General features: G+C 44.1%; 1 protein-coding gene across 2 annotated transcripts in view; it reads right to left on the reverse strand.

Annotated features, from left to right (window-relative positions):
• Nucleotides 1-3,568: 3,568 nt before the first annotated feature.
• Nucleotides 3,569-18,924, reverse strand: part of WDR59 (WD repeat domain 59) — a 104,056-nt gene continuing 88,700 nt past the window's right edge. For both annotated transcript variants that reach the window (XM_072818380.1, XM_072818379.1), the window contains 6 exons: nucleotides 15,706-15,818; nucleotides 14,196-14,346; nucleotides 14,044-14,116; nucleotides 12,032-12,158; nucleotides 11,735-11,877; nucleotides 3,569-4,309 (listed from right to left, as the gene is read on the reverse strand). In XM_072818380.1, coding sequence (XP_072674481.1) covers nucleotides 4,074-4,309; nucleotides 11,735-11,877; nucleotides 12,032-12,158; nucleotides 14,044-14,116; nucleotides 14,196-14,346; nucleotides 15,706-15,818 — 843 coding nt within the window. In that variant the 3' untranslated portion in view covers nucleotides 3,569-4,073. The remainder of the gene's footprint in view (nucleotides 4,310-11,734; nucleotides 11,878-12,031; nucleotides 12,159-14,043; nucleotides 14,117-14,195; nucleotides 14,347-15,705; nucleotides 15,819-18,924) is intronic.

An 18,924-nucleotide genomic window follows, 5' to 3' on the forward strand; every position in this document is an offset into this window, starting at 1 on the left:
TCCCAAGCAAACTTCCTGCTGAGCAGGGAGCCTGGTATGGGGCTCAATTCCATGACCCTGAGATCATGACCTGAGCTGAAATCAAGAGTCAGGCACTTAACCGATTGAGCCATCCAGGTACTCCAATATCTGTTTTGCTTACATCTCTGGTTGTGGCCTTATCTTGTTCTTTCATTTGAGATAAATTCCTTTGTCTCATTTTGAGTCTCTGCCTGCTTCTTTATGTTACAAAAGCCAGTTATGTCTAAAAGGAATGGCTTCCGGTGGTGCAGCGGTTTGGCGCCACCTGCAGCCTGGGGTGTGATCCTGGAGACCCGGGATCGAGTCCTGCATCCGGCTCCCTGCGTGGAGCCTGCTTGCTTCTCCCTCTGCCTGTGTCTCTGCCTCTCTCTCTCTCTCTGTCTATGAATAAATAAATAAAATCTTTAAAAATAAATAAATAAAAGGAATGGCTTTATGAAGAAGCCATGTAGTGCCCAGGGACTGACACTTCAGAAATGTCTCTAATGTATACTGTGTGTGCTCTGCTGCCGTGTTCTGGCTGCTATATCCTTCAGGCCAGTCATCTGCAGAGGTTCTCCTTGCTTGCTATGGGCACTGTTTGGTCCCTGGCCTGAACATAGTGAGTTTTAACTAGGTGTGCTCTGGTCTGCTTGTGAAATGAGACCTGTAACCACCTCCACTGGAACTGAGGCCCTGCAAAACCCTCTGGTCAGATGTGGTACAGACAGGGCTTTGTGATGGTCTTCTCTGGGAGGGACGTGGTGTGCAGGGACTGAGATAAGCGTGACTGAAAACTGTGCTCCACTGGAGCACAGCCTGGGGAGGGGAGAAAGCTTAGTGTAAACAAGTTAGGCAGCCAGTGTCTGTACTGTGCTGCTTCCCACAGGTGGCTCTGTGTTTATGCTGAGGGGCAGGGGAAGGAAATGGCACCAGACAGCTTCTCTGTTCCTAGAAAGGTATCTCTATGAATGCTGCCTCTTAAAGACATGCTCTGGGAAGAGCAAACACTCTCCCTACTGTGTTCCCCAGGCCCTCTTGAAATCCTGTTTCCAAACTGTATCCCCCCAGTTGTTTGTCTGCCTTTTCTCCAGGAACAGCACAGTGCCTTTCAGGCTCTATCCCAGCCAAGTCTATTGACCTTTAAACTCTAGGCTTTAAGCCACACTAGTTACAAGAACTCACAAAATTGAGCCCCTCTCATTTCCCAAGCCAATGGATTTGAGGAAAAGTTCTCCTTGTGTTTCCCCATGTGTTGCCCTCTCTTGCCCTTCACTATGACCACAACTACCTCTCTTCCACAGCAGCCACAATCCATTTCTCCCCAAGACCATGTTTCCACACTCCCTACCTTCTTTGGTGGGTCCTCTTCTTTCCCTTTAGTTGAGGAGTTTGTTCTGTCAGTCTTCATGTCAACTTCTGGGGTGTTTAGGATGATTTGATAGTTATCTAGTTGTATTCATGGGCTGAGACAAGTCTAGGGTCCTCCCAATCTGCTATCATCTTCCTGCTCCCTCGCAAATGTGACTATTTTTTTAAATATTAGATTTTTGAAAATAAATAGACAAATAATAAACATTAGGCTTTTTGTTCTGGTAACTTAGAAATTCAAAAGTTACACACATATTGAAAGACACTGTGTGTAATCTTTTAAGCTTTAAGTTTCTTAATACCCATTATTTAGATTTTTCAGTTTTAGAAGATTTTTCAGTTTTAGAAGATAAGGTTCTTACAATAATAAACCAAGACAATAAAAACACCTAATTGTTGATGGGGACAGATAGAGACAGATTTTATATTAGCTTGAGCAGTGGGGAACAGAAAGACTGTTCTCTGCAAATGGTGTGATTTCACTGAGGAACATGACAGATCTTTTATCTTACTGTAAATCAGTCAACCTATTCTGTGATCACCTTACAGCAGCCTCAATACAAACAAGTGAAAAATAGTGGACGAATCCAGGTTTCCTGGGTCACCTCCTTTATAACCCTCCCAAACTACCTGTTGCACCTACTCAGCTCATTCTGCAGAGATGCTGGCATCTGACCTTGATCAGAGACCAGGCTAAACCTCTGCTCTCACTCCATACAATCCAAACTTCCCTTACATCATGGTGTTCTGCACCTGGCAAAACAGGGGACAAAGTAAAAGCATCATCTGAAACAATGCTTTGACCACAACCCTTAGTAAGAAATGAATTAAATTGTGATTCATTATACATGTGTGAGAATGTGTACATATACACTCATAAACAAGTCACAGAAAATGATATTTACCCCTTGTATGGTACATGCTCATCATTTCTCTTCTACTCTATTCCATTTCTTTAATGTTGGCTTTTATATACTAATACTAGGTCCTGACCTATAGTTTAAAACAGTGATGTGGGCAGCCCCGGTGGCGCAGCAGCTTAGTGCCGCCTGTAGCCTAAGGTGTGTGATCCTGGAAACTCAGGATCGAGTCCCATGTTGAGCTCCCTGCATGGAGCCTGCTTCTCCCTCTGCCTGTGTCTCTGCCTCTCATGAATAAATAAATAAAATCTTTTAAAAAATAAAAAACAGTGATGTACAACAAATTTTGAGATATGTACTTATATTTCTTAAGTTAATCAACTTGGGATTGTAAAATTCTAAGATTTCTCTTTCCTGGCACATATATGTGAAGAGTTGAAAATCATTTTGAGAATAAAACAGGTGGACATCTGAGTCACAGCCACTTAGAATGCACATAAACAAAAAATACAAAGTCTGTGAGGGAGCCCAAATGAAGAGTGGAAGGAACTTACTGGAACTCAGCCAACCTGCTCAGGAGCAATGGGACACTTGAATATCAATGCTATGAAGCCATCTCATTATCCTTTTGCTAAATGAAATGATTAAGACTCTTGGAGAGGAGTACTTGGTTGAGTGTCTGCCTTTAGCTCAAGTCATGATACCAGGATCCTGGGATCAAGCTCCAAGCCAAGCTCCTTACTCCATGGGGAGCCTGCTTCTTCCCTCTCCCTCTGCCACTCTCCCTGCTTCTCAAATAAATACATATTTTAAAAAAATAAACATTAAAAAATGACTAGGGGTTGGGGCGCCTGGATAGAGCAGTCAGTTGAGCATCCAACTCTTGGTTTCGGCTCAGGTAATGATCTGAGTCATGGGATCGAGCCCTCATCAGGCTCTGTGCTCAGCGCAGGGTCTGCTTAGGATTTTCTCTCCTTCTTCATCTGCCCGCCCCCACCCCCCCAACTCCATTCTCTCTCTAAAATAAAGGAGTTAATCTTAAAAAAAAAAAAAAAAAAAGGCTCTTGGGGTTGGAAAGAAACTTAAATAACAAATTCCATTTTCTCCTGTCAGATGACAAGAGTAAATCAGCATTTCCTTTGAAAATCTGAGTACTGAGTACTGACTTTGGTCCTATCCAAAAGAGTTAACTTCAATTAGAAACAGGAATTCACTAAAACATTGTTCAACCTTCTTCGTCTTTTTTTTTTTTTTTTTCAGAACAATTACCTGAATTTTATTAGCCAAGGGAGAACAGCTTGAAGAGAAATAAACAAATAACAAACAAAAGAGACATCTTTAGAATCCTTAAGTACATCATATATTTATAATTTAAGTATCATTTTTAAAAGGCCACTATTCATCAGTTCATTTAAATGTACCAACTTATATCACAGACCCACTTGTCAACTAAGTTAATGTTGACTGTCCTGCTCAGGAGACCATCCTTTGCATCTGACCTTGGTCTGAAATGGCAACAGAAAGGATGCCATTTAGTGGTTTATGATTAACACTTTGAAGGTAAACACAGCTCTGGAGGCAGATGCTTTTCGAGAAAATTCCCACCTGGCTATATGGTTCTGCACATCTGCCCTCCTCTTTCCTGGTGACATCCATGCCATCAACAGCCAAGCAGAAGGGAAGCAAAAGCTCATGAACAGCTGGTGCTGTGTCAGTCTTTGAGGGGAACATGCTCTAGCCTAGTTGGGAATGGCTTTCTGGAGCCTCCTTCCTGGTGGATAGCTTGTCATCCAACATTATGGGATCCTCTGGGATTTGCGACAACTCCCATGGTCTGTGAGTTCAGAATGTACTCTCAAGTAGGCAGTGACATCCACACCCAGTGGGACACACCTCTTGGGTCCGAAACCACTCCATCATGTGGCTGGTGTGCCCACCATGTCCGCAGGTCAGGCAGAAATTGGACGATCCTCGTACCGCCACATGGCAGATGGCACACTGGAATGTAAAGCCTTTGCAGATGGCACACTGTGTGCCACGGACCTCACTCCGGCAGTGGCTGCAGTACACACCAAACTCTGCAAATGGTTGAAGGTGGCCAAAACAAGAGACATGGTAAGTTAGTTCTGCAAAAGGAAACTGGGTGCTGTGAGTAAGAATGAAGTATGCATCTTAGGAGTCTGCAGGGATTCTATTACAACAATGACTCTCTTTTTTATTTAAACAGCAGAAGCAGGGCAGCCCCAGTGGCTCAGCGGTTTAGTGCTGCCTTCAGCCTGGGGTGTGATCCTGGAGACCCAGGATCGAGTCCCACATCAGGCTCCCTGCATGGAGCCTGCTTCTCCCTCTGCCTGTGTCTCTGCCTGTCTCTCTGTCTCTGTCTCTCTCTCATGAATAAAGAAATAAAAATCTTAAAAATAAATAAATAAATAAATAAATAAACAAACAAACAAACAAACAAACAAACAGCAGAAGCAGACAAGTTGCTGTCACTGCAGGCTGGGTGCAGGTGGACAGTGCAGAAGATGCCCAGGTTGGGAGGCCTGGAGTGAAAACCCCAGGTGGTGGTTATGCCTAATCCTCTATGCCCGTGGCTGCAGGGGCCTGGCTCAGAGAGGTGGCCACCAATTGTTTGTTGACAGAACTGAAGGACTCAGTGAAATCTGGCAACAGCTGATCAGAGTCACAGTGTCTTCCTTACTGTACACCAATGACCAAGAGGCACAAGACAAGCCGTTCAGGACTCTGTGGTCAGGACCCCCTGACAGCTGGTCCCCAGACCCTGAGGGCTAACCCACCATCCACATCCTTGTGCGCCGCAGCCATGACCCTGAGTCCTGGCGGCCCGTGTTGATCCCATCTCCCCTGCCCAGCTTCCAGTGTGCCCCCCAGGAACAAACCTTCCCATGGCTGCACACTCTCCTCCAACAGTGCCCTTGGCACCTGGCCCTGCCTGCAGCCTACCGCCTCTGCCAGCCTCTGGAGGAAAGGCTGCATGGGTCCAGAGTCCCAAGGAGTGCTGGGACAGGAACAGCAGACCTGTGCCCCATTACTGCCTGAAGACTGTCACCCTCTCCCTTTGAGGAAATGCCACCTGGCTTTGCCATCCTTGCCTCTTGTCTGCCCTCATCTATGGCACTCTGGACAACTCCCCCACCCTGGTTCCCTCAGGATTCTGTCCTTGGTTCTTAATCTTCTCTTGACCCCAGTTCTTGGCACCATCCCTAGTGGTGCCAAAAGCTTCAAAAGCTACCCCCCAACCCTGTGCACACCTGGCCTCCCAGGTCCTTGCCTCCACCCTTTCACCCTTTCTAGCGAGAATTTCCCCTAGGGCCAGCCTAAGTGGCATGACATTATCATCACTTTTTTGCAAGTATTCCCAATTCTCCCTCCAGGGTACCATCCAGCAGAACCTCCAGCCCAGATGGAAGCTTTCAGCTACCCACTCGATGTCTGCCCCCAGCGCTCCTGAGGGAAGGCCCAATGGCAAGATACACTTCTCACTAAACACACAACACCCAACCAACCAACTCCCAGTGTTGCACAGTGGCTTCTATGCCACTTTCCCGATGGCACTTCTTGCCTCTACCACAGCCCATGGGCTCTTGACCCACCTCACTGCCTGCCTCCTCTCTCACCTAATGGCCTCTCCTTTTCCCTGAGAAAACACAAGCATTCACCTCCAGCTGCCAAACCTTCAAATTTCCCTTCCTGTTCATCTACTTCTCCCCTCCCATAATGGAGGAAGGTTCCTTTCTTGTACCAGGGCCAGTTCCTCTGCCTCAGGACAAAGGGCAATCACAAAAATGTACCCGTAAAGACTTTTATTTTTTTTAAATAGATTTTAATATTATTCATGAGAGACACACAGAGAGGCAGAGAATAAGTAGAGGGAGAAGCAGGCTCCCTGCAGGGAGCCTGATACAGGACTCAATCCTAGGACCCCAGGATCAAGCCAAAGGCAGACACTCAACCACTGAACCACCCAGGTGTCCCCCCCAATAAAAACTTTTAAAATACATGGTAACTAAGGAAAAATTTAATGGTAGTCCCAGTTCTGGTAAATCCTGAGACAAATTAAACTGGTTTGATAAGTTTGGTGAAAAATAGCCGTGTCTTGTCACCCTATGCATAACTTTCTTTGTTAGGAAAGATTTTGATTCATGTTCTTGTGAAAAGCCTAATTAGTTGAAATTTCTTACATTTCCTTGACTAATTTTATTGGTTTGATAAGATTCAACCATTAAAAATATGAGAATGTGGGGATCCCTGGGTGGCTCAGTGGTTTAGCGCCTGCCTTTGGCCCAGGGCGTGACCCTGGAGTCCGGGATCGAGTCCTATGTCGGGGTCCCCGCATGGAGCCTGCTTCTCCCTCTGCCTGTGTCTCTGCCTCTCTCTCTCTCTGTCTCTGTGTCTCTCATAAATAAATAAAATCTTTAAAAAAAATTTTTTTTAAAATAAAAAAATAAATAAAAAGGGGTTCTTTGACATTTGAGATTACTGTAAATGTGAACTTAATTATTCTCCATATCTATCTGGGCAAAATTATTAAAACGTTCTCTCTCTGAAAATTTCAGTATGTCATTGGTAACTGTGCTTCTCCATACTATGTCAGTTTGAATGTAATCTCTAAAATCATTACTAACTTTAAGATTTTGAACTGATATTTCACTTAGTTAATTAATGAATCATTTGGGAGGATGTGGACAATTTCTAGGTAGATATAAACTCACAAAGATAGGGGATACAAAAACACTAAGTCACTAAATGTAATTTTAATATTTCTCTCTTGCCTCTCTTTTCTCTCTTGCCTCTGTTATACATAACAGAATGGCCGTTAGTTGAGAAGGACAGGCACACATCTGGGCTATGCTGATGCTGACTCTCACCACATCTGGAGATACGAAGGGATGCAGAGTTTGTGTGAAATCACAAGCTGTCAAGGTGTCTTTTACAGGAATACTGACAAACTTGGGGACCTCTGGGAAGGAAGCATATGACCAAGGGTGTAGGCTTTGCAGGTAAAATCCAGCAAATGTGAAATGGATCATTTGTGCTTCCTAATGGACAAATTAGTAAGGACAAGAAAAGTACGTCTGGCACATAAATGATCAAATTATGATTCTTGGGGCACCTGGGTGGCTCAGTGGTTGAGCATCTGTCTTTGGCTCAGGTTGTGATCCTAGGGTCCTGGAATCGAGTCCCACATCAGGCTCCTCTCAAAAAGCCTGCTTCTCCCTCTACCTATGTCTCTGCCTCTCTCTCTTTGTCTCTCCTGAATAAATAAAATCTTAAAAAAAAAAAATTATGATTCCCAAGGCTTTATGAAACCCCCAGATAGGGGATCCCTGGGTTGCTCAGCGGTTTGGCCCCTGCCTTTGGCCCAGGGTGTGATCCTGGAGTCCCGGGATCGAGTCCCGCATCAGGCTCCTGGCATGGAGCCTGCTTCTCCCTCCTCCTGTGTCTCTGCCTCTCTCTCTCTCTCTCCATGTCTATCATAAATAAATAAATCTTTAAAAAAAAAAAAAAGAAAGAAAGAAAGAAACCTCCAGATAGAAGCCAGTTCCAAAGGCTTAGCATCACATAGCCTTACATGCAGGAGAGCTGTGTGTATTAATTATCATCAATTACACAAATGTGAATAAAACCAAATGTAAATAAATAAGACATTAAGTTAATAAATGGAAGTAGAAAATTGCTGAACAAAATTTAAGCAGACAGACGCACATCTCTGGGGCAAATCTGGGGGGCGGTCAAATGCCTTGCTCTGCCACCATGATGATCAAGTGCCACATAGCACAATGGGAAAAAACAAAATCGAAAATCATCTTGTAATGGAGATGGTTTATGAAAAAAATATTCTGTCTAGCATTATCCCCTCAAATGAAGCCTTGAGCCCTTCTTATTAATCTAACCCCTTCAAAGAAAACCATTTTATTCCTAAAATTTGCTGCTGATATGGGATGACCCTTGCAGATGTGATAAGTCCAAGAGGAAACTGCTGGTTTTCCAGCAGTTGGAGACTAACTGTAGTCCTGGGAACTCTGTAGTATTTTTCTCTCAATATCTGCTATTCGCTAGATTTGAGCAGTCCAAATCTTCCAAAGTAATAAATAATAAAGATGAAAATACGTAATGCATTTGTGTGTGAGTGTATCTTTCATAATCCTACCCCTGTTGAAATCTTGCAATACTGTTTGTAATGATATTAGAACATACTATTCATTCATCAGTATCATTTAAGTCTTCATGAGTTCCTGTTTTACTTCTCTAACTGGATTACAGACTTTTTGACACCACCCCCAAACCACACCTTGTGTTTCCTTCTATGGCCAACATAACCTGGCATGATGCTTACAATAATAGATGTCACTAAGAGAGCAATGTATCAGTTACCAATCTCTGTGATTCATATATTTGTCTGAATACTAATTCTAAAAGACAAATTGTTCCAGGTCTTCATTGTTCTTTCTCTGGTACACTTTCATGTGCTTAGATGCTCTGAAAAATATATTGCCCAAATAGCCTTTTGCGTCTTTGCATTTCCTCAAGTACATATGCCAAAATAATCCATATTAAAATAATCCTTGTTGGGGTGCCTGGGTGGCTCAGTAAGTTAAGCATCTGCCTTCTGCTCAGGTCATGTTCTCAGGGTCCAGGGATCAAGCTCCGCATCAGGCTCCCTGCTCAGTGGGAGCCTGCTTCTCCCTCTGCCACTAGCTTGTGCTTTCCCTAATAAATAAATAAAATCTTTAAAAAAAAAATCCTTGTTATTCAGTATCTAAATCTCTGTATTACTTTGGTTTGTTTTTTAAGATTTTAAGTAATCTCTACACCCAATGTGGGGCTCAGACTCAAAACCCTGACACTGAGAGTCATCTGCTCCACCAACTGAGCCAGCCAGGCACCCCTTGTTTGGGCTTTTTAAATTAAAACTATATACACACAACTTAATGAGTCAAATAATGCTATATGTCTTATTAACAAAATCAGTATTCCCTTCCACTCCCTCGCCCATCACTCCCTGGAGGAAATCCTTCCAACTCATGTAACTTTTGGTTTCTACCCATTTATGAAGCTAATTCTTAATTTCCACATTTCAGCATTATCTCAACTTTCCTGTGGAAGCTTTTTTCACTCCTCAATCCATCTAACCACATATATACCCCATGCCTCATCTTCCCCACACAGTTCTATTATTACTTGGTTAGATCAACATTTTATTTTCACATCATCTAGCCAGGTGAACAGTATTTAAGCCAAGCCACGTACCATGACAACTTTTCCTTTCTTGCACATTTGGTTTTTCTTAGCAACCATTTTGTTTTTGTTTGCTTAATTTGCTTACCATAATTCACTTGCAAACCCTCTCTCAAATATCTGAATCTCTATAAATATACTGGACACTGAAATCTACTAGGTATTACCCTAACTTTCTCTTCTTGGAAACGTTCCTGAAACCAACCTGGAAGGGTCTGTCTCTGGGTCAGCTATGTGGATCTCCCTTTACCGTCACCTGACTCTGCTTTCCTAGATAGGCTGAAGGTTTACTTTCACACAGGACTGATCATTTGGGGCAGGATCCTGGGTTAGAAATCATTTTCTGGAGAATTCCAAAGGCATTGCTGCATCGTCGTCTCCCTTTCAGTATCCAGCTCACCACTCCTGAGAGGTGTGGTAGTGCCCACATTCCTTATCCTCTCTGTGTGTCCTGTTGTCCCTCCCTGGAAGCTCCCAGAGTACTCTCTCTATCCCAGGTCTGTCTTCACTCACCACACGAGGTGCTTGGTGGGCCCTTTCAATCTGGAAAAGTGTCTGCCTTCTCTGGAGGATGAAATTTCTGTTGTAGTAGAGGAAGAGTCATAACCTGCAGGGACGTGGGGAGCCTAGAAGGGCTTATCAAACAATCCTCCTGTGTTTAGTCTCACCTTCGTACCACTCCTAGAGGCGCTGGGCATCACCAAACCCTGATCCATTGGGAGTAGGGGCGGTGGTTCTGTCACGTGTGGTTGTTTCTCTGCCTGTCAGTTCAGGCCTCGTAACATCAGCTACCACTAAGATACCTGCCTCCCTGGTCCTCAAGGGTATGCTGACATTACTCCCCTCAGTTATGCCTTTTCAGGAAAGCTCTGGATAGATGCTTTGGTGGAGGTGTGTGGGGGAGAGAGGGAATCAGTGTGTGCTCAGATCACCCTCCATGTCACCCTTTAAAACACATCTCTTCTCTTAGCTCCTTTCAGATTACACTCTTGCTTCTCCTTAAAACTCACTGGTGTTGCCTTCTGAGTCTGTTCCTGGCTCTTCCTCTAGAGTCAAGCTGCGAGTGCTGGCTTCTCTCAAGGCCCAGAGTGGGCAGGCTCTCACTCTCCCTGTACTCTCCCTCCCCACCCCCAGGTCCCAGGTCATACGCATTCTCACAGCTCCAAGTACCACCTACATGCTGAAGATTCCCAAATTGCTAGTTCTCCCCCCAGGCTCCCGTTTGAGCTCCAGACTCACATCTGGCAGCCTAGATGACTTGTATGGTCTGTCCCAAACAGACCTCTTAATTCTCTCCCAGCCTCTTCTATCTGAGAATATGACACCACCACGCACCCCCCTCAGTTGCCCAAGATGGAAACCTAGGAATCATCTAAGTTTTGTCCCTTCCTCTCAATCCCACATCCAATTTGTTAGCATATCATGCTGAGTCTACCTCTGAAATGTATTCCTAATCCATCCCCCTCTCCCCCTCTGTTGACATCGCCCAGGGCTAGGCAGTCATCTCCCTCAGACTACCCTAACAGTCTTCAAACTTCTACCCCTCCCCCTCCAAGCCTTTCTTCATATAATAGCCAGTGATTCTCTTAAAATAGGAACCAGAGCATGTCACTTATACCTCTTAAAACCCTTTGAAGTTTACCATTGAACTCAGAATACATCCTAATTCTGAACCATGACTTGCAAGTCCCTAATTATCTTACAATCTAATTTGGTACCCCTCTTCTCACTCACTGTGTTCTAGCCACTGTCCTTGCTTCACTTGTTTGATGTCTGCTGCTCTCTGCACAGATGGTTTCTCATCCTTTAGTCTCAGCCCCTCAGAAAGGCCTTTTGGCCAAACATCACCTGAAATCCTCCCTCCTTGCTCTCCCTGCACCAACATCCTTTATGTTTGCTCATTAACACTGATCACAACCTCTAATTTTTAAATTTTTCTCCCCCACTAGTCTGTGAGTTCCACGAGGGGAAGGAATGTGCTAGCCTGATATATATTAGTTGAATATATGAATGAGTACCCCTCCTTCAAATCGACATCTGTACTGTGTTTAAAATTACTTCCACTTAGAAGAGAAATTTATTCTTGTCATGGAATGAAAGGGTTTTTGGAAGGTTAGAGCAGACTTCGAATGCTTCAGAAATTTCTGCTTGTGAGCAGCTAAAAGACTTCACTCCAAGTCTTATGTTACAAAATAAATTATAGGCCTTTTCAGAGAGTGATAGGAAAAGAAACTCATATTCACCAATCCCTTTGTGAGGATCAGGAGGACAGGAGACAAACTTCAGCACCTCAGCTCGTTTCTCTCTCAGACCCCAGCGATAGAGGATTTCTCCATAGCATTTCTTAAAGTCATCAAATTGCTGGGTATTGGCGGGGTCCAGAAGCCTGGATAAAACTCAAAAGATTTCCTGTCAGTTCCTTTAAGAAGAAACAAGCTCGATACCAAAGGCACGTAACATACCTTTCTTACAGCAAGAGTCTTGATTTGGGGGAATCCAAGCATTATGAAACTGCAGCCCTTGCTGGGGAAGGCTGTTACCTTTTATTTTTATCATGCTGATCACGTTCTCGCTCACGAGGATCGCTGTAGGTAAGACTGCCAAAACGGATTTCTTCTGGGGAAGACTCTCCCCAAGGGGAGGAGACATGTTCTGCCTCTCTTCCCGCTGAAGCAAATCAAATGGGAAGGAAAGAGCGAAATGAGAGGCAGCATGGGAAGTGTCTGAAAACTCATATAATGCAGAGTGTGCTCAATTTAGTCGCTGGAAGAAAAATAAGCTAAGCTGAAGATGCTGAGAAATAGAACTAAACTGGACTCTTTCCTAGCCTTACCTTTTCATCTAGATACTTACTGTTAAGGTAACCTGATAAGTAAGTACACACATGATGATTAAGCTACAAATTATGGCACAGTGACACAGAATATTAGATAAAACAGTCATTACTGATACAGACTTTTTAAAGGACATGAGAAAATGTTCATGATAAAATTAAAAACACAACACAAAAGCATATATATAGAATGGCCCTTCACACACACACACACACACACACACAGACTAGGAAAATGTTTTGGAATATTAACAGACATTATTTCTAGGTGCAGGTTCAGTGATGATTATTTTCTTCTCTAATACTTTTCGGTTTTTTTTCCCCCCACTGGGCATGTATTACTTTTTTTTAAAAACATTTATTTATTTATTTGAGAGAGAGAGAGAATGTTCATACATGCATGCAAGCAGGGGTGAGGGACAGAGAGAGGAGGAGAGAAAGAACCTCCAGCAGACTCCCCACTGAGCATGGAGCCTGATGTGGGGCTCACTCTCATGACCCTGAGATTATGACCTGAGCTGAAACCAAGAGTTGCATGCTTACCTGACTGAGCCACCCAGGCACCCCCAGTTATTACTTTTATAATAAAGAAAATTAAAGGAACAAGATTTCTGTCTTTCCCACCTCATTCCCCTAAATGGGAAATGTCTTTCTAGGAAAGAAAAACTTCACTTGTTGGAACATTTTAAAATTTCAAACATTTTGAAGTTTCATAGTTTGAAAACTATTCTGAATATCATAAAATGAATTTTCCTGGCCTTGTGCAAATGGTACTGGTACAATGTTTTTCTGTATGACACAGAATCATTGTTGGCAAGAGAGCGATATACTCTCAGGAAATTATTTGACACCGTACTTATTGGCCACAAACTACTATTTTTCATTTGGGTCTATTTTTTTATTACCTTTTATCTCTTATTATCAAACAACTGTAACTATGACTTCTTTGCCTGCCCTGCCTCTAACAGGCTCCACGTCCTACTTCAAAGTCTCTACAAGTGTAGCTTCGATTCTATAGACTGGGAAACTAAATCACCAAGCTCATTCAAGTTCTATATAAAATAAGAAAAAATTTTGAAAAAAAATAAAGAAAAGAAAAGGGGGGGTTGCCTGGGTGGCTCAGTTGGTTAAGCGTCTGCCTTCGGCTCAGATCACGATCCCAGGGTCGTGGGGTCAGGCCACACATCGGGCTCCCTGTTCCATGGGGAGCTTGCTTCTCCCTCTCCCTCTGCCTGTTGCTCCCCCTGCTTGTCAAATAAATAAATAATGCCTTAAAAAAAAAACAAAAGAAAAAAGAAAATTAAGATGATTTTTAAAAAGAAATTTCAAATATCCGGAAAATACAAACACACTTATTTGTCAAAGAGACCCTTATGGCCAGCTAGAATCAGGCTTGTCTTTCTTTCTCCACATTGAGAAGAGGTACATGGGAAGAGACAGGTAACAAGAAGTGGTAAATGATGGGGGTGGGTTTCTAGGGGTGAACAATGAGAAGTCCCACTGTCAGTCCTGGCAAGGCACAAAGACATACCGGAAACTGGCCTGTACGGGTCTGGGCCTTGCTAACTAACTACAGCATCCCCGTACATTAAATTTGAAGAGAAATGAGAAACAAGGAAAATATAGTGTATCTATCAACTGAAGTTTACACATTAATGATTCACACACAGTTTTCAGAGTTCTAGAAATCCAGCGTGGCCAAGCCAGCTCCATACCAACCTATGTTCCAGCCACCAGCATTGAGCCCTGGGTCTGACATGCTTGAGCAGGAGCCCGAGGAAGTAAAGCTAGGCTGCAGGACAAAGAGGAGCCATATCAGAACAGGTTTCCCTTAGGGAAGTCAGATACAAAACACAAGGCCTCCAGCTTACATATCGGCTGTGGGACACCATAAGGTTAGAGGACCGGCCAGGAAAGGGTCCAAAGGGGTTTGGTATTCCCTGAGGCCGAGACTGGGCTTCAAACACGCTGCAGAGCATGGCCAAGGTCTGGACATCCCGGAGTCGGCAGTAATGAGCCAACCTGGAGGGAAAAAAGAGAGAAAAAAAGTCAAGAAAAGAGATAGAGGAAGGATAACTGTCATAGTTGTGGTGAGCTGTTGACAGAAGGGCAGAAGGAGGGATTCTCAATTCAGCCTCACAAACCCATCAGGAACCAGGGCTTTCTCCAGATTCAGAAGCTTATACTCTTGAGTTTGGCTAAATTTGTTTTGGAAAAGAATGTATCCAAGTATTATAAATGAGCTGAATAGCCCATCTGAAAGCTTCTGGTTGGCATCCAGGCATGGCTCAGACTTGAATGTAGCTTCCCCAAGAACTAAGTGGACTAAACTAACAACTGAATGAAACCATGCATGTGCTCCTGGTCTCCCCAACTCCAAGAATCACTCTTCACTCATAACCAATGCTATGTGAAGGTGCTCAGAACACTGTACCACCACCACCACAGTATGGAGAGCTGGAAATAGACTCAAATGTGGAATTACGGATATGAGTTATTAAATAAGAATAACAAGGAATATTTTTACCTTTTAGGTACTTACATCCTCTTTGCTCCTTTTAGGATTATTAACCAGGATGTGAGGTAGTGATCAGAGCAACTTGGCCTTTGGGAATGGAATGATACTGATACTTTCCTACCAACCAATGTCTAGTATCTCTTAAAGTGTTTTCACACCATCATATCTGAGCCTTATGTGATGTGGACAGAACAACCATTATCATCCCTGCATCACCATTTGCAACTGAAGCTTCAGCATAGGTCCCACGTCCAGCCTTAACAAGTAAGTCAAGCAATCCTCTACCTGAAGGAATTAGAGCTTCTCTATCAGGCTCTGAGCCTCACAGTATAAAGGTTTGAGTGGTATGATCTGTGGTAAACCATTTTCTTTTTTTTCTTTTTTTTTTTTTTTGTGGTAAACCATTTTCACATTGTATTTCCAGCTTGCCACATTTCAGTGCAATAAATCCAACACAAATTTGGTGTTTCCATAAACTGCCAAATAGGGTGAAAAATATCATTGCCCTTGAAAAATGCGTAAGTCAACATGGAATTAGAGAATCTGCTCTTGGAGGCAAAGCTCTATAGCACTCAAGAAATTTACCATTTCAAGAGTTCAAACTCCTGTGTTCAGACTGGTGTGACTTATGGGCTAAAGCACAAATCTCTAAAGGACACAAGTCTCAAATCCCTGTTGTAAATGACAAATACTGTATACTTCCTTCTGTTATGTTAGTTCTGCACAGATATTATTGTAGCATTAACGTGAAAGATCTCACTTTTGCCCATTCTCAGACCTCTTCGATGAAAACGCTTACAAATGCTTAAAAGACCTAAAATTTATATTACTCGTTTTCCTCACATTTAGCTCTTAAAACCTACAAGGACTCGAGCAGCTGTCGCCCAAAGGGATGTCGAGCCCAGGGTGTTTCCAAATCTGGGTCAGACTTCGGACCAAGGCAAAGATCTGTAGCAACTGTAGCCAGCGACCAAACCTGGAACAGATTGAAGAGAAACACTCAAAGTCAGACTGGTCAGGACAGGACCAGGAAACATGAAAGAACCTCACCTCTCCTCCACACACAGCCTACAGCCTTGATGCTCTCAGGGCAATAAAAACTGAGAACATGAAGCCCCCTTCCAGATATATCAAATCAAATTTGCATTTTAACACAATACTCTGGGGACTGTAATGCTCGAGAAACACTAGTCTTAAAAACTTTTATTAAGAGGGGAGGAGCAAGATGGCGGAAGATTAGGGTCTCCAAATCACCTGTCCCCACCAAATTACCTAGAAAACCTTCCAATCATCCTGAAAATCTATGAATTCGGCCTGAGAATTAAAGAGAGAACACCTGGAATGCAACAGTGAGAAGAGTTCACGCTTCTACCAAGGTAGGAAGACGGGGAAAAAGAAGTAAAGAAACAAAGGCCTCCAAGGGGGGCCCCGCGAGGAGCCGGGCTGAGGCCGGGGCGAGTGTCCCCAGGACAGGAGAGCCCCGACCCGGAGGAGCAGGAGCTGCACCGACCTTCCCGGGCGGAAAGGGGCTCGTGGGGAGTTGGAGCAGGACCCAGGAGGGCGAGGATGCCCTCGGGTTCCCTGAGACAGTAACAGAGCAACTGCGCGCCCAGGAGAGTGCGCCGAGCTCCCTAAGGGCTGCAGCGCGCACGGCGGGACCCGGCGGGACCCGGCGGGACCCGGAGCAGCTCGGAGGGGCTCGGGCAGAGGAAGAGGCTCCGTGCGGAGGGGGCTGCGCGGTTCCAGGAGCAGCTCGGAGGGGCTCGGGCGGCGGCTCCGCGGAGGGGGTTGCGCGGCCCGGGAGCGCGAATCCACCAGCGCAGGCCCCGGAGCACAGGGCGCCGGGACACAGCCCAGGATCCCGCCTCCCCCGGGACAGGCAGAGGCCGGGAGGGCCCAGGACAGCCTCCCAGGACAGCGAGGACGCTCCTGCCCCGAGCTGAGCAGATCAGCGGCCCCGCCCCGGAGCCTCCAGGCCCTGCAGACGGAGTTCCTGCCGGAGCTGAATCCAGGTTTCCAGAGCTGGCCCGCCACTGGGGCTGTTCCTCCTGCGGCCTCACGGGGTAAACAACCCCCACTGAGCCCTGCACCAGGAGGGGCACAGCAGCTCCCCCAACTGCTAACACCTGAAAATCAGCACAGCAGGCCCCTCCCCCAGAACACCAGCTAGACTGACAACTTCCAGGAGAAGCCAAGGGACTTAAAGTACACAGAATCAGAAGATACTCCCCCGTGGTTCTTTTTTGTTTTGTTTTGTTTTGTTTTGTTTTGCTTTTTGATTTGTTTCCTTCCCCCACCCCCCTTTTTTTCTCCTTTCTTTTTCTTTCTCTTTTTCTTTTTTTTTTTTGTTTTTTTTTTCTTCCCTTTTTTTTCTCTTTCTCTTTTCTTTCCTTCTTTCTCTCCTCTCTTTTTCTCTTTTTCCCAATACAACTTGCTTTTGGCCACTCTGCACTGAGCAAAATGACTAGAAGGAAAACCTCACCTCAAAAGAAAGAATCAGAAACAGTCCTCTCTCCCACAGAGTTACAAAATCTGGATTACAATTCAATGTCAGAAAGCCAATTCAGAAGCACTATTATACAGCTACTGGTGGCTCTAGAAAAAAGTATAAAGGACTCAAGAGACTTCATGACTGCAGAATTTAGAGCTAATCAGGCAGAAATTAAAAATCAATTGAATGAGATGCAATCCAAACTAGAAGTCCTAACGACGAGGGTTAACGAGGTGGAAGAACGAGTGAGTGACATAGAAGACAACTTGATAGCAAAGAGGGAAACTGAGGAAAAAAGAGACAAACAATTAAAAGACCATGAGGATAGATTAAGGGAAATAAACGACAGCCTGAGAAAGAAAAACCTACGTTTAATTGGGGTTCCCGAGGGCGCCGAAAGAGACAGAGGGCCAGAATATGTATTTGAACAAATTCTAGCTGAAAACTTTCCTAACCTGGGAAGGGAAACAGGCATTCAGATCCAGGAAATAGAGAGATCCCCCCCTAAAATCAATAAAAACCGTTCAACACCTCGACATTTAATAGTGAAGCTTGCAAATTCCAAAGATAAAGAGAAGATCCTTAAAGCAGCAAGAGACAAGAAATCCCTGACTTTTATGGGGAGGAGTACTAGGGTAACAGCAGACCTCTCCACAGAGACCTGGCAGGCCAGAAAGGGCTGGCAGGATATATTCAGGGTCCTAAATGAGAAGAACATGCAACCAAGAATACTTTATCCAGCAAGGCTCTCATTCAAAATGGAAGGAGAGATAAAGAGCTTCCAAGACAGGCAGCAACTGAAAGAATATGTGACCTCCAAACCAGCTCTGCGAGAAATTTTAAGGGGGACTCTTAAAATTCCCCTTTAAGAAGAAGTTCAGTGGAACAGTCCACAAAAACAAGGACTGAATAGATATCATGATGACACTAAACTCATATCTCTCAATAGTAACTCTGAATGTGAACGGGCTTAATGACCCCATCAAAAGGCGCAGGGTTTCAGACTGGATAAAAAAGCAGGACCCATCTATTTGCTGTCTACAAGAGACTCATTTTAGACAGAAGGACACCTACAGCCTGAAAATAAAAGGTTGGAGAACCATTTACCATTCGAATGGTCCTCAAAAGAAAGCAGGGGTAGCCATCCTTATATCAGATAAACTAAAATTTACCCCAAAGACTGTAGTGAGAGATGAAGAGGGACACTATATCATACTTAAAGGATCTATTCAACAAGAGGACTTAACAATCCTCAATATATATGCCCCGAATGTGGGAGCTGCCAAATATATAAATCAATTATTAACCAAAGTGAAGAAATACTTAGATAATAATACACTTATACTTGGTGACTTCAATCTAGCTCTTTCTATACTCGATAGGTCTTCTAAGCACAACATCTCCAAAGAAACGAGAGCTTTAAATGATACACTGGACCAGATGGATTTCACAGATATCTACAGAACTTTACATCCAAACTCAACTGAATACACATTCTTCTCAAGCGCACATGGAACTTTCTCCAGAATAGACCACATATTGGGTCACAAATCGGGTCTGAACCGATACCAAAAGATTGGGATTGTCCCCT

Source organism: Canis lupus, chromosome 3, assembly GCF_048164855.1.
Source record: "Canis lupus baileyi chromosome 3, mCanLup2.hap1, whole genome shotgun sequence".
NCBI classification, from domain to species: domain Eukaryota; kingdom Metazoa; phylum Chordata; class Mammalia; order Carnivora; family Canidae; genus Canis; species Canis lupus.